At 35.7% G+C, this 26,965-nt stretch overlaps 1 protein-coding gene across 3 annotated transcripts; it reads right to left on the bottom strand.

The window, feature by feature from the left end:
* Positions 1 to 4,350: 4,350 nt before the first annotated feature.
* Positions 4,351 to 26,761, bottom strand: DEPDC1 (DEP domain containing 1). 3 transcript variants are annotated; one of them, XM_031004589.3, is made up of 12 exons: positions 26,146 to 26,761; positions 23,607 to 23,872; positions 18,640 to 18,796; positions 18,104 to 18,222; positions 17,562 to 17,692; positions 15,814 to 15,861; positions 12,836 to 12,976; positions 10,932 to 11,783; positions 10,325 to 10,497; positions 8,041 to 8,217; positions 6,682 to 6,867; positions 4,351 to 5,962 (listed from the first exon to the last, which is right to left on the bottom strand). In XM_031004589.3, the coding sequence occupies exons 1-12, from the start codon at positions 26,191 to 26,193 to the stop codon at positions 5,822 to 5,824; spliced, it is 2,439 nt and encodes an 812-aa protein (XP_030860449.3). In that variant the 5' UTR covers positions 26,194 to 26,761; the 3' UTR covers positions 4,351 to 5,821. The 3 variants fall into 3 exon arrangements, with proteins under 3 accessions (XP_030860449.3, XP_063553793.1, XP_055206615.2); XM_063697723.1 differs by lacking the exon at positions 26,146 to 26,761 and adding an exon at positions 25,969 to 26,111; XM_055350640.2 differs by lacking the exon at positions 10,932 to 11,783 and having other exon boundaries at positions 26,146 to 26,517.
* Between the last annotated feature and the right edge of the window lie 204 nt (positions 26,762 to 26,965).

The raw sequence follows: 26,965 nt of genomic DNA, 5'->3' as shown, positions 1-26,965 counted from the left end.
TTTTGCTCTTGTTGCCCAGGCTGGAGTGCAATCGTGTGATGTTGGCTCACCGCGACCTCTGCCTCCCGGGTTCAAGCGATTCTCCTGCCTCAGCCTCCCAAGTAGCTGGGATTACAGGCATGTGCCACCACACCCGGCTAATTTTGATTTTTTAGTAGAGACGGGGTTTCTCCATGTTGGTCAGGCTGGTCTCGAACTCCCTACCTCAGGTGATCTGCCCGCCTCGGCCTCCCAAAGTGCTGGGATTACAGCGTGAGCCACCGCGCCCGGCCTCATGAATTTTTAAGGAAAGTTATTGCAAATCTTTAACCCTAGCTAATCATATAAGCTTTAGAAGACAAAAAGGTACTTTTTCTTGAGTAGTTAAGAGATATAAAGTTCTGGAGATAGACTACTCCAAGATTTTCATAGGGTCATATCTGGATGATAAGATTATAAGTGATTTAAACTTTCATTTCCAAATCATCTATATATATTTTTAAATATGAAATAATCAATAAATATTAAATTTTAAGATAACCAAAACCATTGTTCTCATTCCTTCTGTCTGTCTCTTACATATTAACACAAAACCTTTTTTTTTTTTTAGTTTTAATGCTAGGGGTCCCTAGTAGTGAATGTGGGGTGTTCTGCACAGATTCAGAGTTGAGTCATTTATTCCTCCAGCTGTCAGGAATATTGGCTACATTCCTCTTTAGGAACTGTGCTTGGCTAAAGGGAACTACGTTACCAAGCTTACATCTCTTCCCCAGGATCAGCCCATATCCATTGACTGGTTTATATGAAGGTAAAAGACCCAGCCCCATTTCTTAATTTGGGACAATTCTGAAAAGTCATCACAGCTCCAGGACCCCCCATGGGATCAGCTGAGGCCTTTATTGCAATTGCATTGTGGTTAAATTTTTTCTTTTGCCCCATCCCCCCTCCATCACTTTCTTACAAATGTCATTCTCAAGTAAACCTCATAAACACAAATATTTGTCTCAGTATTGTGGGGAACATGATCTAAGACAAAACTAGGAGTAGTCCTAAGAAGCTGACATCAACTCCCAGCCAACTTAGCAAACCTACAATCACATATCACTCAATTGTTTTTTGGATTGCATAGTTTTTGACAAGCAATCTACCTTCATTCTTACTTTTTGTTACTCTGTAAATGTTTTGTCTCTAGCTACTGTTAAGATTTTTCTTTTTATTACTGGTTTTCAGCAACTTGATTATATGTGCCTTGGTGTGGTTTTATGTTTTGTTTTTTGTTTTTTTTTTTTTTTGCTTGAGGTTACTTTAGCTTCTGTGAGTTTATGTTTTTCATCACATCTAGAAAAAAATTAGTCATTATCTTTGGCCAATAATTTTGTGTTCTTCCCCTTCCTTCTCGGCCTCCAATTGCACATGTTAACGTTTCATGTTTTTACACAGTTCACTGAGGTGCCTTTCATTTTTTTTTTGTTTTGTTTTCTCTGTATATATTGTTTTAGTTTCTACTGATATTTTTGAATTCACCAACCTCTCTTCTGCTGTATCTAATTTTCTGTTAATCCCATTCCATGTACTTTTTTCAATTTGGATATTGCATTTTTTTTGAATTTTATTTGAATCCTTTTTATGTCTTCCATTTCTATTACTTTATTTCTGATTTCCTTTTTATCCTAGAATATTATATTTATAATAACTCCTTGGAAGTTTGCCTGTTAATTCCATTACCTCCACTATTTCTGGGTATGTTTTGATTGATTCATTTTTTCTCCTGACTCTGTGTCATATTTTTTGTTTCTTTGCATGTCTAGTAATTTTTGATTGGATGATCAACATTGTGATTTTTACATTGCTGAATGCTGGATTTTGCTGTTTCTTGAGTGGGAAACTTTGTTCTGGCACACAGTGCTACTTGAAGACCAATGTGAACATTTTAAGGCTTGCTTTTAAATGTTAGAGTAAATCCATAGCAGCTTTTATTCTAAAACTAATTTGGCCCTGCTACTAAAGCACAACCATGTTGAGGATGTCACCCAATGTCCCCTGTATTACAAGCTTTCTCCATTTTGGCTGATGGGAATGTTAACTATTCTTAGCCCTGTGAGACCCAGGAACTGTTCACTGCTTTCCAATCATTCTTTCCTTGGCTTTGTTACATACTACTCAAGTCATTTCCTTTACCCCATGCTAATTAATACTCAACAAAAACCTCTAGGGAGGACTACTCTGCAGATCTCTGGAGCTCTTTTTCTTTGCAGCTGCCTGAGTGATTCTGAACTCAGTCATCTTCGGTTTCTTAATTGCAGTGAGACCACTGGGCTTTATTTTGGTTCCTCTGCTGGCAACTGCCTTCAGGCAATAATTTGGGGAAATCACAAGGCTCATCACCTGTTTTCCCTCTCTTGGGGATCATAGCCCTGCATTACCTGTAGTCCAATGTTTGAAAAGGGTTGTTTCATATATTTTAGCTCATTTCCTAGTTGCTTATGATAGAAGGGACAATTTGGAAGTCCACTAATATACATGAAGCTATGCTTTGGTAGAAAAATTGTGAGTTTTTATAATGAGCAAAAGTCGAACAATACTTTTACTTGTCTAATAAATTCTGTTTCCTCACTACACATTCTGAGAGGTTTTCAGAAGACATAAAAACAACTAACATATATGTTTCTCCCAGTTCTGAGAAAACAAATAATTCTTAAAAGTTGATTCTGAGTAAATACATAAGTCTGAGTTGCTGTACTTACTGTATTTAGAACTGTTAATTTTGGTGAAACGATTTTCTTTCAATTTAATTTAATATTAAAACTAGCTATCCTTCATTTCTTTCCCAGAAATTCTTCAACAATACCACCACCCCCCCCCCACACACACACGCATGCATGCACACACATTCTCTCTCTCTCTCCACTTTCAAAATAAAAGGGTGGTATATCTCTTGGTCGTACAGATTACCAGGACATAAAATTCCATAACCATCTTTCATTTCACCAAAAACGAGGTAAAAAAAATATTACCACTGATAGGGTAGAAAATATATTGTGAGATACAAGAAAAGAAACTTGATAGCAAAAGAGTTTTAATCAGTAGAGATCTTAAACTCAATACAAGGCAAGAGGAAAGGACATAAAAATTGAGCATGGGCTTGCTAAATTCAAGATTTAAATATATTGCCTTTCTTTCACTACAATCACAACTCAGTTAGGTAGATACTTTAATTCACATTTTATAGATGAGAAGATTCAGAGTTTAAGTTTCCCAAGGACAGAAAGGTAAGTCAGTGGGAAATTCCATGTACATTCCATTACTAAATGCCACATAACTGTTTGGATAACATGAGAAGAGTGGGTCATTATATGATACCAATTAGAAGATATTAGGGATGGTGGAGGCAGTAATTTCTGGGATAAGAACTATAATTTACAGAATAACCAGACATCATCTGATCTGGTGAAACCTGTGCATTCCCACAATTAGGCTTTTTCACACTTTCTCTCTTTAAATGTGCAACACCTTCCCCATCCCCTCTTTACTTGTACCAGTTGATTTTGCTTCTTATATCCCGAGAAAGCAACTACCACCAAATCTACCAGTCAACTCATCTATATTTGAACTTAAAGTTCTTTATGTTAGAATGGAATCTATCCATGTTCCAGCTTAGGCGAAGCCCTTCTGAAGCTATCCATTCCTTCCTTCCTCATCAAATTTTCCTTCTTGACTAGATTAAAAAATTTCAACCAGTAGGCATAATCAGAACCTTTGTCTCATAATGAAAAGATAGTTAATAAGGCTCATCAATTGTCCGTAATTTTGTTTTGGTTCATGTCTGTCCAAAGCAACAGAAAGGACCACATTTTTGCTAAGATCTCTTCTAGTGCTATAATCCTAGGTGATTCTAGTAAAAGCTAATATTTATAGAGTGCTTATTCTATGTGAGACACTGTGCTAATACTTTACATGCATTATCCTACTTAATCCTCGCAATCCTAAAAAGAGGTATTATTATAATCTTCATTTTATAGATAACAAAACTGGGGCTTAGAGAAGTTAAGTAACTTGTCTGAGTTTACTAGCTAGTTAATAGCACAGTAGGATTCAAACCTGACTGGCAGAGTTTATGTTATTAAAGCATTGTACCATGTATTTTGTAATCTCAATTGCATGTACATTAATGCAAATGAAAGTTGCCTGCCTTTATTATTTATATATTTGTCTATAATACAAAAGCAAAATTATATTGTTACAAAACCCCAAATAATTTTAATCTCAATTTGCAACATAATCCACATTTTACATATCTATAAACAATAAAAGTTTTAGTATTCAAATGCCTTAGAAAGAATTCATTTTGGTTCAATAATTTTATAGCCAGGATAAAGTCATATTTATAATTTATAATTTTCTGTCCAGGTTTTTAATAAAAATCAGTAATGTTAAATGGAATACTATCATTTTATAGAGAAACAGTATGAAATTACATTGAGAAATGAGAACAGTCATTAAACATTAAGATTTTATTACAAACCATGCATTATATATTTCTTTACACTTAAGGAATAGATATGAAACAATCTTGGAGTAAAAATTAGAAGGCAACTTGCTTCAAGTTTGTACCAAGTCAATCAAGCAGAAACCTGAAGAACCTTGTTTTAAGATGAGAGTCATTTATACTTGGCAGGCATTTTCTTCCAATGAAAAAATAAAGTCAATGTGCCATTACCTTGACACTCATAAAAATGTTTATAAAAAGCATTTAGGCCATTGATTCTCACAGTTGGCTGAATATTGGAATCACCTAGATTAAAAAAAATACTAATCCCTATACAACATCCCCAAAATTCAGATTTAATTAGTATAAGTTAGGCCCTGGGCATATAGGCTGTTTTAAAATTCCTCGGGTGAGTCTAATGTGTACCAGTTTGAAAACCACTAGCTTAGAGACCTGTTCCATCATCATAGAAGTCACTCTTTAGCTGAATAATTCTATATGCCCTGATTTCAGTGGGTAGTGTTGTTATTTTAAACATCTGATAGGTGTATCTCCCTTGATTAAAAGATAAATACCTTATGGAAGAGATTATATGTTTTATTTATCATTGTCTCCGCATATCTGGAACAACGAAAGGCACATAGCAGTTGCTAAATAAATATCTTTTGAATGAATATATGATTGCCTTATACTTCTTTTATATCCCCATCTTCTAATAGATTATGAAAACTAGAATTCAAAATATATATACTGAACAAATGAATGACTGAAGCAGTTGGGGATAATATTTAAGGCAAAACCAAATCTGATAAAATATACACATATTTTAAAAACACATACATATATATAAATAGATCAAAAGTGGAAAAAGAATATATAAAAGAGTGCAACATTTGGCAGCTGAGAATTATTTCATTGAGTTTTCAAATATTCTTCACATTCTTATACTTAGAAACAAAGAAGTAACCCCAAACAACTAATTCATTAGCTAATATCTCAGAACTTGCACATTTGCAGATAAATTTTCTTTTAAAAACAGAATTATAGTTTAATCCCTAACACAGCTCAGTTTCCAAAATTCAAGTAAATACAATTTTAGCACACATCATGATAGCCTTACTGGATAGCTGTGTTAAAAACAAAAAGTATTTGGTATCATCTATTGTTATGTGCTCTCAATTGAGATCTAGTTAGTTTCCTAAGAGTCTCACATTGATAACTATTTTGGCACTTCCTTACATAATGTGTTTATTTAGAAATACGTTATTAATGACAGACTTCCTTTTGAGTAGCTACATTCTCAGATATGGCTTCATTTATCAAACTTCCACAAGTATTACATAATTTTTAATTCAGTTAGTATCTTAGACTACGGAACTTTGGTTTTCTTAAAATCAGCATTGGTTGCTTGATTGTAGGTTTGTCACCAAAAAGTGCTGCTTCACTCTCCGTGGTTGGAAATCTTTTCTGATATATCAAAGGATATTCCTTCTGAAACTTAAAAATGAGGTGAGAAATTAGAAGGTATTTAACATTATTTCCCAAGCTGAAGCAGTGCTCAACATTTTATAAGAATTCAGTGTTTTTCTCAAAGACGTATTATAGAGATTAGTATCCTTTCATTTTATCCTTGCCTTTCCCTCTCTCTTCTCATGTGAATACTATAAGATCTCTTAGATCTCATTAACATTAACATTTTAGGATTCTTTCTCTTCCGATGTTAATTCTCCCCCTAAATTCCAGATCTTCTTTCCCACTGATAAAACCTATGAAGGGCATAGGCATCTAGTATTCATATTTCTTTCAGTGTCTCAGACTTAGAATTAGACATGCCAAAATCATGTGGCTACTGGGCTTTCAGAGCTAAAATTTCTAAAACATAGTGATAAGTCACTCAAAGATACATATCCATACCTTATAAATTGCTTTCCCAGGCTAATCCAAGCTATAATTATACAAAATACCAGTGAAAAAGGAGAGTATATATTATTACTGTTGGTATTATTTTAAAATTCAGGATAAAGAGCAAAATCAGGTAGGTACTCACATGTTTTAGGTTAATGCACATATACAAGACATCATAATATATAGTCTATATAACTCAAACTTAAAATCTAAAATATTAAAATAAGAAAGTAGATTCTAAATGTTATTAACAACCAGGAACAGCACATTAGAAAATATTTACATGATTGAGAACTTGCTCATTCTCTTACCTGTTTTAGTTTTTTTCTTTTCTCCTTTAGAGGTAAACTCCTGTTTTTAATAATATTTTCTAAAAGTTCTGCAATTGCAGCTTGAGAGGTAGAAACTTTCTGCTCATCAAACTCCTGAGCACTAATCTGCTTACAGTATGAGTAAGTTGGCAAAGGAGCAAATAGTCCATCTCCAGGATTTTCAATCTGTAGTGAACAAAATGATATAACTCTGTTAATTCTGGTCATGTTCTTATATGATAAAGTATTCTTTTGATGGGATCTAGCACCTATTAATTTACCACCAATCAAACATTCAGCCATTAAAAAAACTATGTATTATGCAGTAGAGGTATGTAAGTCAGTAAGTTCTAAACCCCAGCTCCATAATCTACTTGGTTTGTAGCATTCAACAATGTATTTAACTTTTCTTGGTCTGTTTCTTCATCATTAAAATGGAAATTACATAAGAAAATGTATAGAAAGGGCTCAGCACACAATAAGCATTAAATAAAGACAGGTATTATAATTATTACCATTAACTACGGATTTTATTCTTTTAACTATAAAATAACAATCTAAGTGTTATTCTAATTCATCTTAAGACTTTAATGTTCTGACAGTGCAGGTAGTAGATGATCAGCATATTTACTGAAATGAAATATTTTTAGTTTTCATATTTTTTGTTTTTTGAGGCCTAGGGACATAGGCAGAGCTTCTAACATCTTCTGATAAGAGAAAGAAATTCTAGGAGATAGTTATAATTATAAGCCAGGGCAATATTAGAATGGTATGTATGGGAAAAACATAAACATGTGTTGGGCAGCCAAAGACAGAATACAGTAGATGTCTGTTATTTTGGCTGCTCAGTATTCCTTCTCTCCTTCTTTTAATAGTTGCTTCCCATTTTACCCCTCTACCTTCACCTTTTGTGAAGAATAAATTCTCCTTTAATTTGTGTAGAACCAATCAGAGTAAGGCCCTATCTCCATCCTACTCACTCTTAACAACCTAAACAATGCGTATTTAACCTCAACTATGCTAAGAGTCTACATCCAGAGCTTTTAAATTGGAGACAGAGGAATGGCTCTTTTTCCTTTGAATTGCAAATGTAAGGCTCTAACTCATGAACTTCAACTAGCCACATTCCTCATCATGTGAAGGAGCCATTGTCAAACACAGGATCAACACAGAAATAAGAGATGGAGGGATGGAAAGAGTCATATAGCTATTTGAGTCCCAGATTCTGTCTACATTCCTGACTTTTAGAGGTTGTTTATGGGAGCTGATAAAGTCTCCCTTTTTGATTAAGCTATTTTGAGATGAGTTTGCCACTTGCAACTGACTATTGCAGAGAATTTTAAGACTCACAATACTTACATGTCCCTTTTTTAAGTAGTCAAGATGTTTTTCCACTGCAGTCTGTAAGTAAGAGGGTACTTGAAGAATTTCCTGATGATGATCCATTAAGAAAGAAACTAATCTTCCAGCAAGAAGCTCATCAAGATCCACTTCTTCAGCACAGCATAACACACATCGAGAAAAGGTATGTATCATCTAGAAAAATATTAAAAGATGTGAATTTAAAAAGCTAAGGTTGCATACAAACTAGAATATCGGTAATTTCCAGGTAGCATTACGTGAAGTATTGGGAAAAAGTGGTAAGCAGCCCTCGGTTTAAAAATGAGGAGAACGATTTATACAGTTAGAAATGTAAGAATTTGATTACACATAAATCCTTTTTAAAGTTTTTCCATGGCTGAGCATGGTGGTTCATGCCTGTAATCTAAGCACTTTGGGAGGCTGAGGTGAGAGGCTCACTTGAGGCAAGGAGTTCGAAGCCAGCCTAGGCAACATAGTGAAACCCTATACCTACGAAGAAATAAAAAACTAGCCAGGCATGATGGTGCATGCCTGTGGTTCCAGCTACTTGGGAGAGTGAGGCAGAAGGATTTCTTGAGCCCAGGAATTCCAGGGTGCAGTAAGCTGTGATCACACCACTGTACTCTAGCCTGGGAAACAGAGCGTGATCCTGTGTAACCAGAAAAAAAAAAAAAAAAAAAAAAAAGTATATCCTTAATGTAATTCCCAAGAATTATAAAAGGCTTTGGTTTTTCTACAATTTTGTCACAATTTTATCAGTAATCACCATAGGTTCTATTAATACCACATACATATGTTGCTTAAGCTTAAAGATTGTCAGAGAATAACTAATTACATTAAATGAATCCCACAGAAAAACACAAACCAGGAGAATGTGTAACATATAGAACACTTCTATTCATAAGTGGTTGCAAAGCTGATGCCATTTAGCTTTTGAAATGCTGGAAAATAGTTTTTAAAAATGTTTATTCTGTCAGTCTTTAGACAGCAATTTAAAACACACATTTTTCAATTCCATCTTATGGGATCTTCAAATCCTGGGATAAAATTGATTACTCTCACTTATTACTCTCATTACTTTCACTTATATCTATGCAACCCTCTAACTGTAACACACACACACACCCCTCATTCTAAAATACTTAGAAATCAGAATTGTTTTAAATATTTCACACATAGTAGATGATCAGAATATTTATAGAATTGATACATTTTTAGTTTTATTCCTACACATCAGTCGGGGTTTCCTGTCTCCTTCCATGGCTCAGACCTCAGCCTTTTGCTCTTTCTTCACATTCTTAGCCTTGTAGAGCTCATCTACTCTCATAGCTTCAAGTACTATCCCTATGTAAATGACCAAAACAATTTGCATTCTCCCCTGATCTTTCTTCACCTGGCTCATATTTCCAACATTCTGTTGGAAAAATTTCAATTTCTCTTGGAGGTCCTATGACTTCAAATCTTAAAAGTGCAAAACCAAAATTATCACCTTCCCAGTCATGTCTCTGAAAACATCTTCCTCTATAAACTTCCTAGCTTTTTAATAGTGCTATAATTACTCAGGAATAATTCTTCTTCTTTATATTAGGTCTGTCATTGTTAAAGAACTATCTTTAATAACGCGTGGAAGAAAGCATAACTCTGGATTCCTTGCTATAAGAACCTCTTGTAAATTGAAGTTGCATTTTGAGGAAGTGGTGACTTAAAAAAAAAGAGAGAGATTAAAGATACTATTTCAAGAGTTCATTTCCAATCAATTGTCTGCATATAAATGCCCTTGTCCTCATTTTCACAAGGAGCCTAAGGCTGTTTGGCAATAGTGCTTCCCAACTTCTTGTCCACAATGACCTACTTTTCCATTACTATATTCTCTGAAACACTGACTTACTGTATTAAGTTCCATTAGTTCTCTGCGTCCACAGTTATAGTCTCCTTAGGCTTTCAACAGTACCTACATTTCTTCTTCCTTATCCACCAAACAGAATTGGCACAAGGCAACATAACGTGGTCTGACTGGTCAATCACTATGAAGTGATTCAGGATGAATGAGCAGGCAAAGTCCTTAGCCAGGATTAACATCAGCATGTGAAAGTATAACAGAGTGTGCACAAAAGATTAATACACCAAAATTCTGCTGCTAGGAAAGGTTAAAGAGCCTTTCCAACCTAAGAATCTAGCACTTTAAGACTAAGACATCACTTGAGTAGTACTTTTACGTAGTTTGGTTTTGTTATTTTGGTTTATGAATCAGACTTATTCTTTCTATAAGAAATCAACTTACCAGTGACCTCGTACCCATTGCATCATGAAGTTTGGGCATATCAACATTTTGACTCATTCGGGAAATCATACGCATTAAAAGTTGAAGCTTTCTACGATTTGGTGGGGGAAGTAACAAACAACATAACTGTAGAGCATCGATGGCAACCCTCTCTAAATGAGGTTGCAGCAAGCCTAGAATACAAAAATACCCCCCCAAAAAATCATCAATGACACTAGTTGCTTTCATACTACCTGTATATACAGCTATATAAAGAAGGTAAAATAATATCTTAGTATTTCATCTTTTAACTATTTCTAGAAATTACATTCCTCTAAAGCATGGTAAGATTCTCATTATTTTCTTTACAACTTATTTCTAAGTATTAAAATTCTTCACTTATTACAAATAAAGTGACTCAGAATAAATGAAATTGCAAAAAAGAAAATAAGTTCCTTAGGTAAACAGAATAAATCTTGGTTATGTCACAGACAAAAGTCTTTTTAAATAATTCCTCTTGGAGGAAAAAAAATTAAGCAACTTCAAGGAAGAAAAGCCAGGTAAGCAAAACACAGAGTTAGTAAACACTAAAAGTTAATATTGCATGCATTGAAAGCAACAGCCTTACTTTGTGTGCCAGTCAACATAGAAGAAGCTGGAAGTAAAGAATTTTCTGAAAGTTCTATTGTACTTTTGCAGAGTCTTTTATTGATTGTGGCACTAGACTCTCCGAGTTCTCTTTCCATAGCTGTTTGCACACTTGTGCTGCCTTGTCCAACATTTGGTTTCATGACAATTTCAGCCACTGGTGTATTGATATAACTATTCCTTCTTGTACTACTTCTTAAAAGCAAACTCTGAGACCTACAAAGCTGTTTTGACTTGCATTTCCCATTACACAACTCCTCTTGGTCTTGAACAGTCAAAGTAGAGGTTCTCTTAAAACCAGCACTGAATGGCTTTTGAATATTTTCCTCTGAATGAAGATTCAATAGGAATTCCTGTTTGGGCTTAGACTCTAAAAACAGTTTATTATTTTGTCCTTCTATGTTCGGAAAAGATTGATGAAAGACACTGGATGCCTCTTTACTTGAATTCCCTGACACATCTACAATTCCTTCCAAAGAACAGCACCTTGGTTTGCTGTTAGAGGATAGATCATGCATATTACTTAACCCTATTAAATTATGACAACTTCCTCCCATTATGTCATTAGCACTCACTCTTCTGTTTCTTAAATTAACTAGCTGCATTTTCTTAGCACATCTTTCTTGAAATCCTGGATTGCTTATCTGTAGTCTCTCAGTAGAATCTGATTCTTCTTTGTTTTTTTCTCTATGAAGCAGACTGAGAAGAAGGCACTCAGTTGATTTGAAGGAATTCAAATTGTTTAAGTGAAGGAATTTTGAAGACTGTGGATCATCTTGGATTTTATGTATCCCACTGGATCTATCTGAAACTGTGATGTAGCCACAAACAACTACCAGAAAATGAAACAAAAATTAAGATGCAACTGTATGACAGTGGACAAAAATAAAACAAAAACAATAGTAAAGTTAAAAAATAAAGCATTACTATAGTATATATTGTTAGTATAGTATACACAGTAGTTGCTTAATTCAGAAGCCACTTAAATAGGACACATGCAACATTCGGTTACAAACGTGCAAGACAGATGAGTGGTTTTCCCATTTGTAATATAACTTTAAAAAATTATTTCAACAGCCTAATTACATGGATTGAGCCAGAATACACTTAAAAAATCTGTTCTCAGTCTGCAAGTACTAGAAACCTCATAAATATAAGATAATTGTGGTATAATAAAATACATATATTTGATCTTTGTCCTTGGTACCTGGTATGGAGCTCCTAAAATCCTTGAAATTTCCTGAATGATAGAAGTCTTTAGTTACTCATAACAAGCCTATTTCACCGTATCTGAGTTCATGCTAAGGTAACTGAGGGCCGGCCATGGTTTGAATTTTCATCACCAACTACAACCTTGTGGGAGGAGAAAGGGGCTAGAGATTGAGCTCAATTGACAACAGTGACCAATGATTTGGTCAGTCATGCCTTGGTAATTAAACTTCAATTAAAACTCTAAAACATGCAGGCTGAGGGCGTTTTCTAGGTTAGTGAACACATGGATGTGCTGGGATCACGGCATGACCAGAAAGGGTAGAGAAACTCTGTGCCACCCCCACCCTCATACCGTGCTCTGTGTAACTCTTCCATTTGGCTATTCTTGAGGTCTAGCTTTTATAATAAACTAATAGTCATAGTTAAAGTGCTTTTCTGAGTTCTGTGAATCATTGTAGTGAATTATTGAGTCTGGTAGGGGGTTGAAGGAAGTCCCGAATTGGTAGTTGGCTGGGCGGAAGTATGAGTAACCTGGGAACCTTATTTCACTGAATTTTAAAATAATTTGTAGGCTGCCACCTTTATATTTACCTATGGTTTTAGATCTTCTAAATTATAAGAAAGTTGAAAACTTTAACAAAATGAACTAAAATCAGTAAAATCCATACATACCCAAAATGTTTACAAATAATTCGTAATATTCAAAAGTAAGTAGAGGTTCAGGGAGATCTAGAAAATACTCTGCGATTGTTCTGAATACATCTCGTTCAAATCCAACATAAGTTGGATTATTCATATCATTGCTTCTTGGCCCTAAGAAGTAGAAGGCAAGAGAAAAAGGTAAAGTATATTTTAATTTAAATACAATTTTTAAACATAAAAAGTATAAAATCTGTATTTCATGAAGGAGCTAGGTTTAACAACAAATTCTGCCACAGTTCAAAAGTTTAAAGGGTGTATCTCATTCTTCCTCATTATCTTTCCACTAGAAGCAGTCAATTGCTAGTATTTTGTTTAACATTTGTATACCTGAAAAATCATACATAAAGCAAAATTTTAATATCATTTTAAAAGCATTAGGAAAGCTTAGTTTAATAAGATTTTACTGTAATTCATTTTGTAAAGGAAAGAATATTTGGACAACACAAATAATTCCTTCAAATTGTCTTTTTGTAAATTTACATGTTCATGAATATATTTTTTCTGACATGAAGCATAGCCTTAATGAATTTAAATAATATTTTTACATTGTTGTTTCTTAAGCTTGACACAACTATTGAAATAATCATACCTACTCATTTGTGTTTTCCTCAAAAATAAGATCTGATCTCATTTTATAGAGAAGAAAACTGAGGCTGAGAGTACCTTGCCCAAGATGAAAAAGACTCTGGTAGCAAAGTTTGAATTAGAAGTTAGAGCAGTGTAAAATAAGCGCAAGGCCCAGGACTTTTAAAGCTACAACAACATTTAAAGTGTGGTTCATAGATTATATCACAGAATCATCCAATGTGCCTATTAAAAATACAAAGTCCTCTATGGAGACCATAATCCATGAAGGCGGGGCCAGAAATTTACTGACCTAGAAATGTTTGCTTCTGGTTCACTAATTGAGTGTTTTCCAAACACTAACCTGAGAATCTTCACTATAATAATCTTCTGGAGGCATATATATATATATATATATATTTTTTTTTTAAAGATTCCTGACCTACAGAATCTCTGGAGAGTCTCTTTAGTGACTGTGGTATGCATCTAGGTTTTAGAGCCATTATACTATCTTTCAAGTTAAAATGTTTCTCTTCCCAAGTCCAAATAATATTTCTTACTTCTCTGTTTCCAAACTTTTGTATGGACACACAAATGTGAGCACACACTGAAAAAGAATTAAAGAAAACAATTCACACACACACACACACACTCTTAACAACAGAGCAAAATAGATATTTTTCTAAGGACATAAGAAATAGTATGTGGAAGAAAAGATTTGATAATCATTAGAAAGTTCTCTAAGACAGAAAATACATGTTTACAGGAATTAAAAATATTAAAAATATAGAATTTATAGAGAATCTAGGTTTGAGCTCTAGCTCATTTGCACTAAAAGAAGATACTCTAAGCTTTGGTTTTCTCTGTTGGAAAAATTGGGATGGTATACTGATTACTAATTCCTACATCTCACAGAATTACTCTGGGGGATCGAATAACAAGTAAAGTAAGTCTTAACACTGCCTCTGGCTAAATACATTGTTGCTAATTTGGAATCCAGTAAGTTATATAATTGGTATCGTTTAGGTATTACATAGACTGAAAAGAGAAGGAAGACAGAATCCCTAAAGACCAGATGTCAGAGAAATCCCTGTCAGTATGCCTATCTGAATTCCTAACCATGAGCAAAGGAATGAAAGAGAGGAATAGCTAACTATACCTGGAAAGTAGAAAGACAAATTCAAGTCTTAAGTTCATAATAAAGATTTTAATCTTAATTTGATAAAATGTTTCTGTAAATGTATTTAATTTATTGCTATTTATTCAATGTCATTTTATCATATTGACACCCAGTGGACAACAAAGGAATATAAAGTTACCCTGAACATTAATAAAACCCTATTAGCATTTAGAAAATGCTAATTTTGTATGAACTAGAAAATTATACTTGTAACTATTAAAACATAATTTAGCTTTTATCTTTGTACATTTAAAAAATTAACTTTGAAAGCAATTAGGATTTTGTACTCATACTAGGGTTTTATGTTACAAAAATCAATTATCACTCATCACTACAAAAAGCTTGATCAATTAAATGCTAAAAAAATTTCTGGATTAGTGACTGATAAGGTTTGGATCTGTCCTCACCCAAATCTCATGCCAAATTGGTAATCCCCGGTGTTGGAGGTGGGGCCTGGTGGGAGGTGATTGAATCATGGGGGTGTATTTCCCCTTTGGTGCTGTTCTTGTGATACTGAGTGAGTTATCACAAGATCTGGTTGTTTAAAAGTGTGTACCACCTCTGCACACAACCTTCCTCCTGCTCCAGCCATGTAAGACATGCCTGCTTCCCCTCCACCTTCTGCCATGACTGTAAGTTGTAAGTTTCCTGAGGCCTCCTCAGCCATGTTTCCTATACAACTTGTGGAACCATGAGCCAATTAAACCTCTTTGCTTTATAAATTACCCAGTCTCAAGTATTTCTTTACAGCAGCACGAGAACAAACTAATACAATGACAGATAATCTTTTTTTCATAACATAAAGTCACATTAATATATCTAGTATTCTATGCTTCTACACTATAGAAATACCAAGGAGTTCAAGCCATTTGAACTCTGAGCCTCACTGATGCAATTAGTGTGGATTTCACTTAAAAAATCCTTTGAGATCCTCTAGGCTATGACTTTATAATATATGTGAACTAAACCATAAATAATATGCTTGAATTAAAAAATCGCCACCTTTCTAAACAGAAAAAATTAAGGGCTCCATAATGTAATAAATTCCACTAGACTTTCATTTATAAATCAAGAGAAATGATATACTTTAATTTTATCAGGACTTTATTAAATTTCCTTGGTTCTTGTTAAATACTATCAATATAACACACACACACACACACACACACACACACATACACACACACACATATATTTAACTTACAATTTGCTAGGCACTTCATGGCAGATAATACCCAGTGAGGGAGGTCATCTACACAAAAAGAAAAATATTACTAAGTAAACCACACATTTTTTTTTTTTTTTTTGAGACGGAGTCTCGCTCTGTCACCCAGCCTGGAGTGCAGTGGCGCGATCTCCGCTCACTGCAAGCTCCGCCTCCCGGGTTCACGCCATTCTCCTGCCTCAGCCTCCCGAGTAGCTGGGACTACAGGCGCCCGCCACCACGCCCGGCTAATTTTTTTTTGTATTTTTAGTAGAGACGGGGTTTCACCATGTTAGCCAGGATGGTCTCGATCTCCTGACCTCGTGATCCGCCCGCCTCGGCCTCCCAAAGTGCTGGGATTACAGGCGTGAGCCACCGCGCCTGGCTAAACCATACATTTTTTATGATAGTATATTTTAAAATATCACACTTATGTGCAATTATATATATGTATATACACATACACATACATGTTACATTTGTATATGTGTGTATTACCAGGATTAAAAAGTATTATATGTTTAATAAGACACAGGATCAAGTCAATATTTTAAAATAGAAAAAGTCTGAAAAAATTATGGATTCTGAGTTTGATTCATATTACATATAACAATTAAATACTGCCAAATTGAGGATTATTTTGAGGGAGTGTTTAGATATAAACTCCACATTCATTTTTATCTACTACCACTATCTTTTCTTCATCCTTGTTTCTATTCTGCCTATTGCTATGCTATTTGAATATTACTGATTTGGGTGAGACCTATGATTGAAATGAACTGTATCTCACTATTATGCTGCTTTTATAGTGAAGTTTGCTTAAAATCTTTCGAGTGCCACTAAATAAAATATGTTCCATAGAAATCTAGCATTTTTTTTACACAGGGTTACAAAGAATAGAAATCTTAAATGAGGGAATATACTGTTAACCATATTATTTTAGGTAATGGAAGAAGGGACTGGTCTACAGCCACATACATATGCCACATAGCAAACTCATCAGTTTTAACATTTACCTTTTGCTCCTACAATTAAAAACTCAAAGTTCTTGCCCATAAAAAGAAAACCAAAGTAGCATATGTCAGTTAATTCCACAGCCAGAAACTTATCATAAAAACATTAGCTACGATTTTGAGAGATTTATGGATACCTTTCTCATAATCTAAGTTTTCTAATACATCTATCTAGCTTGAATTATTTCCCTGATTTTTGTATCTAAATCTGAAATCAATCAACTATATAAATATATAAAACAAAAAAGCCAGTCCCTTTAGAATCCTCATCTTGTAAGTCTGAGCTTATTTTGTTGTGTTATTACAGTTTTGTATATATGTTTGACTCCTGTTAATTTGTACATAACTACTCCTGTAAGCCTCATGAGAGTATGGACCATTTCTATCTTACTTATCATTAATCTTTAGCACAATGTCTGACGTGTTGGAGGCCCTCAACAAAAACGTGCTTAATCAAAACTTTTCTTACATTTGTATACCTTTTGGATGCTTAACTTTGTCATTTTTTTAAATACCATGCATGAATTTATCTTAGCAGACAAAATATTTCTTATACTAGCACGAATAATACTCACTTAAAAATTATTCCACTGTTATTACTAAAGAACTTATGATAGCCCCTCTGATGCTCCATGAAAGTATTCTACTTTCAACATTTGGGTCTCTCTTTACACTACTATAGCTGCAACCTTGTTGGCAAGTTTTTAAAAGTCCAATTATTTTATTAATACCAACCTGATTTGTTTTGTAGTATAACTACTCCACGTTTACTTGTATTGGCCATGTTGTACATTATATATTGGGGAATTACTTGTTTTGGATTTATGACTTCTTCTAGGGATGGCACACCTAAAATGGTTTGCAGGCTAAATAGAAGAAAGAATATTAACTTTTTTTCTTCATAAATAGATTATACATATGAATATGACTGGTAAACAAAGCCATCAGAATATTTTATTTTTTTAACCAAATTTCTAAGACTTATATTTAGTATCCCCTTTCAAATACATTTATCTCAATAATCTTAAAAGGATTCCAATATATATCCCAAACTATGGCCATAATGTTGATTCAAAGAAAAGGTGAATCATACCAAAACATTCAATTTCTACTCTACTAGAGCTATAACAAGAGTATTTATTTAAAAACACACATACAGGTTGCATTCTAAGCTTTCAGAATTAATCTGTTCTGATTCATTTGCATATTTTGATGAAAATGTCAAATTAATAATCAGAACACATCAGGAACTTCATTAAAGCTTAATTTTATCTTACTAGATCAGAATAACATATCTCCAAACTTCTTCAACATCTTCCTGGCTTAGTTCTCTATTATCAATTGCATTTTCTTGATCTTCATTGATTATTTCATGCTTTATTTTCTCGCCATTTTCCTGAAAAAAGGATTATTTTGGTTTAATCTGTTATGCTCAAATTTTTTAAATATTGAAAGCAACAATAATTCTATTACTATCAGTCCATTGTGGAGCTATAAAGTGTCTCCCAAAGAAATAATGTAATATGGTAATGGAGTTTTTAATTTTGCAGTTGTCCCTACCACCCTCAAATCAATTTAAACCAAAACACACTTAAATTATATAACTGTTGTTTTCAATTATGTCTCACTATAATTTTTATTATTCTTTCTATGGGTTACAAACAATTTTATATATACATATTTAGAATGTAATGTAGGTTAGGAGGTTTCAGTTCTGGCTTTAAATATTAAAGAATCATTTACTTTTAATGATTCTATTATTGAGTACATCATAATTATATATAAACTAGTAATTAGTAAAAGGATGTGTTACCTGAGATAAATGTAATCCATGCCTTTTAGGAGTTCTACGAGATAAGTTTCGTAATTTAAAAATGCTATCTTTATCTTTGGAAAAGTTCTCTATGTTGTTTTTGCTCAATTCTGGATACCTTCGTGGTAGAGTTTTAAGTGGCGAAGTTGCAGGAAATCTGGTTTAAAAACAATAAGCAATTAAATAATGTGAGATTAGAAACAAACTTTTAGAGCCTATTTTTTTTTAAATTCACATAAAGAGCCTGACTTATTAATACTACCAAGTAATAAAGATTCTAGACAAATAAATTTTCCCATTAAACTTTTAAAAAAAATAGGTTCCTTTTTTCTTTAGTATATTGTGTATATTTTAACTTTATTTCTGGATAATTCAGGGTTATTATTAGGGTCAATTCTGGTAGAGGTGTATTGCTTACACACAAAATGGCTCTAGAATGCTACATTTTCTAAATTTCTTTGATGAGTTATCTAGTTTGTATATTCCCTCTTTTGTTTGTGTTTGTCCTCATTTCTGGAACTTAGTTTCTGTTGCTTCTTTTGATTGTAATGTTTTGGCCTCCTTTTATTTTAATATAAAATACTTCAAAGATATAATAAAACAATACCCATGTATGTAACTGGCAACCAATGCAATTGCTGACATTTTGCCAGACTTCTCCTTTAACTGTTTTAAACTTTTATTTTAAGTTCAGGGGTGCATGTGCAGGTTTCTTACATAAGTAAACTTGTGTTGTGGAGGTTTGTTGTACGGATTATTTCATCACCCAAGTATTTGGTACCCATTAGTCATTTTTCCTGAACCTCTCCCTCCTCACACCTTCCATTGTCCAGTAGGCCCCGGTGTCTATTGTTCCCCTCTATGTGTCCATGTGTTCTCATCAGTTAGCTCCCACTTGTGAGAGCATGTGATATTCAGTTTTCTGTTCCTTAGTTAGTTTGCCTCCACCTCCATCTATGTTCCTGCAAAGTACATGAACTCATTCTTTTTTATGGCTGCATACTATTCCATGGTGTATATGTACACATTTTCTTTATCCAGTATACCACTGAGGGACATTCAGGTTGACTCATTGTCTTTGCTATTGTGAATACTGCTGCAATGAACATACGTGTACATGTGTCTTCATGACAGAATGATTTATATTCCTTAGGGTATACACCTAGTAAAGGGATTGTTAGGTTAAATGGTAGTTCTGGTTTTAGGATTTTAATGAATCATTATACTGTTGTCCACAACTCATATGGAACCAAAAAAGAGCCCAAATAGCCAAGGCTATCCTAAGAAAAAAGAACAAAGCTGGAGGCATCATGCTACCAGAATTCAAACTATACTACAGGCCTGTAGTAACCAAAACAAAATGGTACTGGTATAAAAACCAACACATAGACTAATGAAACAGAATACAGAGCCCAGAAATAAGGCCATGCACCTACAACCAACCTATCTTCAGCAAAGCTGACAAAAACAAGCAATGGGGGAAATGATTTCCTATTTAACAAATAGTGCTGGGATAACTGGTAAGTTACATGCCGAAGATTGAAATGGGACACCTTCCTTACACCATATACAAAAATTAACTCAACATGGATTAAAGAGTTAAGTGTAAAACCCAAAACTATAAAAAACCTGGAAGAAAACCTAGGCAATATTATTCTGGACATTAAAATGGGCAAAGATTTCATGATGAAGATGCTAAAAGCAATTGCAACAAAAGCAAAAATTGACAAATGGACTGTAGTTACATGAAGGAGCTACACAGCAAAAGAAAACTATCAATGGAGTCAACAGACAACCTATGGAATGGGAGAAAATTTTTGCAAACTATGAATCTGACAAAGGTCTAGTATCCAGCATTTACAAGGAACTTAAATTTAAAAGCAACTCCATTAAAAAGGGGGCAAAGGACATGAACTGACACTTTTCAAAAGAAGACATATATGCAGCCAACAAGCATATGAAAAAAGTTCAATATTACTGATTGGAGAAATGTAAATCAAAACTCTAATGAGATACCATCTCACACCAGTCAGAATGGACACTATTAAAAAACAAAAAAATAACAGGTGCTGGCAAGGTTGCGGAGAAAATGGAATGTTTATACACTGTTGGTGGGAGTGTAAATAACTCCTTTTTTAAAAAAAATGAAATTCTTTGCTCATTCATATCTCCCTCTTTCTAACGGAGAGTAAAATATAAACTTACAGTTTCATAAAATAAACCTATAGTTGTATTTCTTTTCCATGCTTTTATACTCTTAATAAATGTATATAAACAATATGTGGTTTGGTGTTTTTTCACTTTATCATATCTTTTACTATACATCAATTTTTTTTTCTTCTCCGAGTTTTACTCTGTCACCCAGGATGGAGTGCAGTAGTGTGATCACGGCTGATTACAGTCTCAACCTCCCGGGCTTGGCTTCCCAAGTAGATGAGACCACAGGCATATGCCACCATGCCTGGCTAATTAATTTTTTTTTTTTTTTGTAGAGACAAGGTCTCCCTATGTTATCCAGACTGGTCTCGAACTCCTGGGTTCAAGTAATCCTCCTGTCTTGGCCTCCAAAAGTGCTGGGATTACAGGTGTGAGCCACCCTGCCTGGCCCCATACATCAAATTTATTCAAAAAGTTTGTAGTGACCTCAAAAGTTTGAACACCTCAGAAGTTTGACCTTGGTCTTCAAAATTCTCTTAGACTTTTACCAAATGAATTTTAGAATCTGCTTATCAAGTTCCACAAAGAAACTATATTGAAGTTTTGAATGAAAATGCACTGAATTTCTATTTCAATTTGGGAGGAATTGACTTGTATATACATGTACTAAGTATTTTCATTCATGAACAGGGTATCTTTCTCTATTTATTCTATTTAATACAATTTAATACTTTTCTCCAATAAGGTCTTACACATTTTTGGTAAACTTTATTTTTACGTACTTTATAGTTTTGTTACGATCGTAAAAGACTAGGAGAGGCCGGGCGCGGTGGCTCATGCCTGTAATCCCAGCACTTTGGAAGGTCAAGGTGGGTGGATCACCTGAGTTCAGGAGTTTGAGACCAGCCTGGGCAACATAGTGAAACCCCGTGTCCACAAAAAATACAAAAATTAGCTGGGCGTGGTGGTGTGTGCCTGTAGTCCCCACTACTTTGGAGGCTGAGGTGGGAGGATAGCTTGAGCCCAGGAGGCAGAAAAGACTAGGGGCAGAGAGACTAGTTGAGGATTTATGCAGAAATCCAGGTAAAACAAAAGCAAAACAAATAAAGAGAAATCCAGGTAAGAATTATAGCCTAACAAAAAGAAGATTCATCTTGGAGAGAGATGTGTACAGATCAGAGAACTACTTAGGGAGCACAATAGACTAAATCATATTTAAAGGACAAGAAAGGGAAAGAATCAAGGCAACTATAGGGAAGGCAATGCCATTTATTCAGATAGGAAACCTAAGAAGACAAAATTTAGGTTAGAGGGTGATAGTCATTTTTCTATACGGTATATTTGAAGTGCCTTTCCAGGAGGCAGATGAAAAAAAATGGGCCGAAAGCTCAGGAAAGATATTTCAGGAGAGGCCTGAAAGTCTTAAGAAAAGTAGGTGAAGACATGGCATGAGATTGCCTAGGGAGAAGGTGAAGTAAGGACAAGGGCAGGAACTTGAAGATGGGCGAGTTAAAGGATGAGCAGCAGTAAAGGAGCCCACAAAGATAACTGGGGAGTAGTTAAGAGAGGAAAGATTTGTAGAGTGCTATACAAAATGGATTATTCATATGATTGTTATTGTAGTTTACTTGTATGACATAAATCATTTTTGGTACATAGGAAACAATAAATTCTTAGACATTTCATTTGAAAAGTACCTAATGTTGTAGGAAAAAAAAAGCATGGACATTAGATTCCACAGGCCTAGTTTAATGGCTACATAACAAAGAACCGTAGGTCATAAGAGAAAAAGCAATTATGCTGACCCGCGGGAATCAGAAAAGCTCCGCAGAAGAGGCTATAAAGGAGCTGAGATTAAAAGAAATGTATAAGTTTACTAGCCTGACAAATGTGTAGTGTCTCACGGTGGAAAAACATTTCAGGCAGACAGAACAAGATTTGTTGAAGCATGGTCTCAGTTTCCCCATCTGTTAAAAGGGGTTAATATCTACCCTGCTTGGCTACTATAGCAATTAAGTAAGAACACATATGTAAATCATCAAACAGAGTTTCTGTTATATCTTAACTGTTTAATAAATATTCTCTTTAACCTGTGGTATATTTCTTCTGTTATCATTGTTATTTTTTGAGACGGTCTTGCTCTGTCGCCCAAGCTGGAGTGCAGTGGTGCAATCTCAGCTCACTGCAACCTCCACCTCCCAGGCTCAAGCAGTTCTCGTGCCTCAGTCTCAGGTGTGTGCTACTACACCCAACTCATTTTTTGTATTTTTAGTAGAGACGGGGTTTCACCATGTTAGCCAGGCTGGTCTCAAACTCCTAGCTTCAAGTTGATCTGCCCACCTCAGCCTCCCAAAGTGCTGGGATTACAGGCATGAGCCACTTTACCTGGTCCTGTTATTTATTATGTAAGATTTGCTATTATCCTATTACATGTATTCTTAAATTAAATTATATGTTTGAAGGGAAGGATCTGTGAACTTATAATCTAGAAACTATGCAACTAAAGGTCAGTAATATGTCCTTAAAATGTTATAAAGTGTTCAGAATATGCGGAAGTGATAATATATCACTATTTCCCTTCCAATTCCCTACTTTATTATATATGCTAACACTTAAAAACTTTAAATTTTGTAGCAATTAACTTTCACATTACAATTTTTCTAAATGATTTTAGTTGAACTAACAGCATTAATAGTTTTACAAAGAAATATAACTTCTTTGAAGAAGCTGCTGTTATAGTAAAAGTATAATATAAGTAGAGATAAAACTTTACAGTAATTCAGTTTTACAGTTACATATCTGTTCATTACCTGAAGAGCTGGTTGTTATCATCAACATTTTCTGATCCCCACCTCCCTTTGATATCCTCAATTACATGATTCTTAAGAAATTTCCTCAACAGTTGGATAGTCTGTTGCCTTGTAACTTCAGGACCAAAATTGCTATTATTTCTTAATAGGTCATAAAGCCAATCCACTGCTTCTCCTGCTGTGAAACAATTGCCATATTTTTTAAAGTGTTGTCTGTGTTTTCTTAGAGGCATTCCTGCTCGAAAAGATGTGGTAACTTCATTCCACTGTAAAAAGAAGGAAAATATTTTTTAAAAATTGAAGAAAAATTAAATCTCATATTGATTTCAAGTACATTAGGTAAAGACAATTCTTTAATTCATATCTGATTACATCATAAAAATTCTTGAAGAATCATTCATCTTATTTGTGCCATATAAAATTTTATATCTGGCCGGGCACGGTGGCTCATGCCTGTAATCCCAGCACTTTGGGAGGCCGAGGCAGGTGGATCACTGGAGGTCGGGAGTTCGAGACCAGCCTGACCAATATGGAGAAACTCCGTCTCTACTAAAAATACAAAATTAGCTGGGCATAGTGGTGCATGCCTATAATCCCAGCTACTCGGGAGGCCGAGTCAGGAGAATCGCTTGAACCTGGGAGGCGGAGGTTGCGGTGAGCTGAGATTGCACCATTGCACTCTAGCCTTGGCAACAAGAGCAAAACTCAGTCTCAAAAAAAAAAAAAAATTATATCTTACACTGCTTTCTTTTTATTAATTCTAGTGCTGTAGTAATATTTTTATGTAATAGCTTTTTTATTAGAAGAACTTCATTGGCTGATCTAAGATCCTTATTTAAGATCCTGAGCTTATTTAAGAAATCTGGAAATAAGGAAGAACTACAATCAATAGAGAAAACATTCATCCCTGTTTTTCACCTCAACCCCCTTGGTAGCACTGTGCTTCACATTCATTATTTCACTTTAATTACCCCAATTCTATGAATAGGTACTATTAATTTCTCATTTTTCACATAAGGAAAATAAAGCAGAGAGATTAATAAAATGACCAAGGTCACACAGCTAAGTGATGAACCTAGGCATTCAAACCCAGGTGTGATTGACTCTAGAAACTGATATTGAGCTGCTCACTCTGTACTGGCCTGAGGACACAGTAATAAAAATGACAGAAAGGGACTCTGTACTAAGGGAGATTACAGAACGGCTTTCCTGAGATGCAGTACAGGGTAGTGGTTTTAAGAACAGGCTCCGAAGTTAGACTAGTAGGGCTGGTTTCCCAGCTCTAGCTCTGCCACTATTGTTTATGACTTTTTGGGCCTATCTTCAATCTCTATGCCTCAATCTCCTTAACCACAAAACAGGGACAAAAGGACCTAACGAATGGGCTTATTGGAATGATAAAATGATGTAATATATGTGAAGTACTAGTAAGCATTCAGTGCATGTTTTCTTTTTCAGCGTGCTTATACTACTTTCATCTAATGGGTTTTAAATAATGTGGCAGGACTACTGATTGAGGTTCCTTCCTGTCCTAAATTCTATCCTTCATATTGGTAAATAGAGCCAATAACTTACTAAGTAGCAGAATCCATGTAAGATCGCCATACCAGGAAGATCTGAATTCTAGCTCTGCCACTTGCTGTTGATGTGACTCTAGAAGGCATTTAACGTCTGTGAGCCTCAGTGTGCACACTGATAAAGTAGGGCTAATAATACATGCTCGTCTGAAGGGCATTCCTAAGAGGAAAATGCTTGTTATTCTGCAGATCACAACACACTTTCAAAAACAGCATCCTCCTGGGAAACCCGTTAAGGCAAGCATGTATTAGTAACCTTTACCAATGTGGAAACAGGCTCACAGAAGGTAGGGGACTCACCTAACGTCACATAACCAGCACCACAGTATCCTATAGAACCGAAGACCCAACTGCACAAAACGCGTTAGGAGTGCTGCACGTGCAATTCAGGGACCACCAGCAGTGGTTACTGATGGGTACTCGGAAATACCGTTTTGAAACAGGCAGCTGTTATCCTAGTGCTATTCGGCCGGTACATCCTGCGTTAAATTCTATGGGTTCAAGAAACAAAATAGCCACATTCGGGCTTGCCCCCGACCTAACCCTACAAAGCTTTGGCCCTCATTCCCAATTGTTCCCTAATTCTGAGGCGGGTAGAAAATCAGGCGAGGTGAGCGGCCACATCGGAATATTCTAAGACGCCCCCACGGGACGCCGGCCACACCAGGCACAGGAGTCGCTCCTCATAGCGAGTCTGGTGCGGCCTACGCGCGGCGCTTCCTTTCGGACCTGAGGCCCAGACCCTCAAAATAGAGGGAGCGGTGAGTCTGGCAAGGGTCGCATACCCGCTACTTCTCCTCGCCAGCCTTTTCACTGAACCTAGGGATCCTGGGACTCATCTTTCCGACCAAGGTAAAACTGCGAACGGTCGAGGTAAAACTGCGAACGGTCGAGGTAAAACTGCGAACAGTGGTGACTGCCGTCAGCCCGCTGACCGGTCCCGTCTATCCGAGCTGTCTTACCAGCTTGGTGGCCCGATAAGGCCCGGGAGGCACACCCTGACTCTCCATAGGTCTGTCAGCGCCCGGTGGTGTCCATGGCGGCGAAGGCGACACTCAGGCCCAGCGACCGCGGCAGTGGCGAGTCTCGGCACAACCGTTAGCCCCGCCGCCGATTTGAATAGCATAGAGGGCTGCGCGGATTGGCCGCGCCGCGGGTCAGGTGACGCCACAGCTAGTCTCGGGAAGGAGTCGGCGAGGGCCGCTGGGCTGCGTCCTGGGGCTCCAGTAGCTGGCGCGGGCTGGGGTGGGCTGGGCTGGCCTGGGACCGCCTCGGTGGGACAGGCTCGGGTTTCCCTGGCGCTGTTTGTCCTTCCTGCGGTCTACGGCGAGGCGGAGTCACAGTCCTATTTTCGTGCTCAGAGGGGATGAGCTGTTTAGTTCCAAACGAAATTATTTGGAGTCCAGCCTTTGGTTTAAGGGAATTTGAAATTTGAAAAGACAAGAAAATACGGTTTTTCTGCCTGGCCCTACAGGATCTTCAGCAGTTAGCTTAGAAGGCAAAGCAACCTGATGGATATATGTCGCAGTTTCTCTCTCTGCTGCCTATCCTCTCTCTCAGCAGGTGCCATGATTCTCTGAAGTGCTAAAATGTAGGTTCAGAACCCCCTAATTGTGCAGTAAAATGGATCATTCAGAACCCCCCAGTTGGGTAATAAAATGGATTGTAGGTAGTCTTTCTTAAGTACATACAATGTGGGGCTTGGGAAAGGTTGTGTACAACTTGTCAAATTGCTTCCCTTAAACTCTACCACTGTATAAGAATCTTGGTTATGTTTGGATC

This window comes from Gorilla gorilla, chromosome 1 (genome assembly GCF_029281585.2).
Source record: "Gorilla gorilla gorilla isolate KB3781 chromosome 1, NHGRI_mGorGor1-v2.1_pri, whole genome shotgun sequence".
NCBI lineage: Eukaryota > Metazoa > Chordata > Mammalia > Primates > Hominidae > Gorilla > Gorilla gorilla.
This window is presented reverse-complemented; position numbering and strand designations above follow the sequence as displayed.

What these genes read in the sequence shown, in the direction of transcription:
- DEPDC1 (XM_031004589.3), bottom strand. Translation starts at nt 26,193, where the DNA reads ATGGAGAGTCAGGGTGTGCCTCCCGGGCCTTATCGGGCCACCAAGCTG. An exon ending in TATACTACAAAACAAATCAG is followed by an intron (nt 15,862 to 17,561) that starts GTTGGTATTAAT and finishes CTTTTTGTGTAG; the next exon opens with ATGACCTCCCTCACTGGGTA. An exon ending in TATGTTGACTGGCACACAAA is followed by an intron (nt 10,498 to 10,931) that starts GTAAGGCTGTTG and finishes TTTGTATTCTAG; the next exon opens with GCTTGCTGCAACCTCATTTA.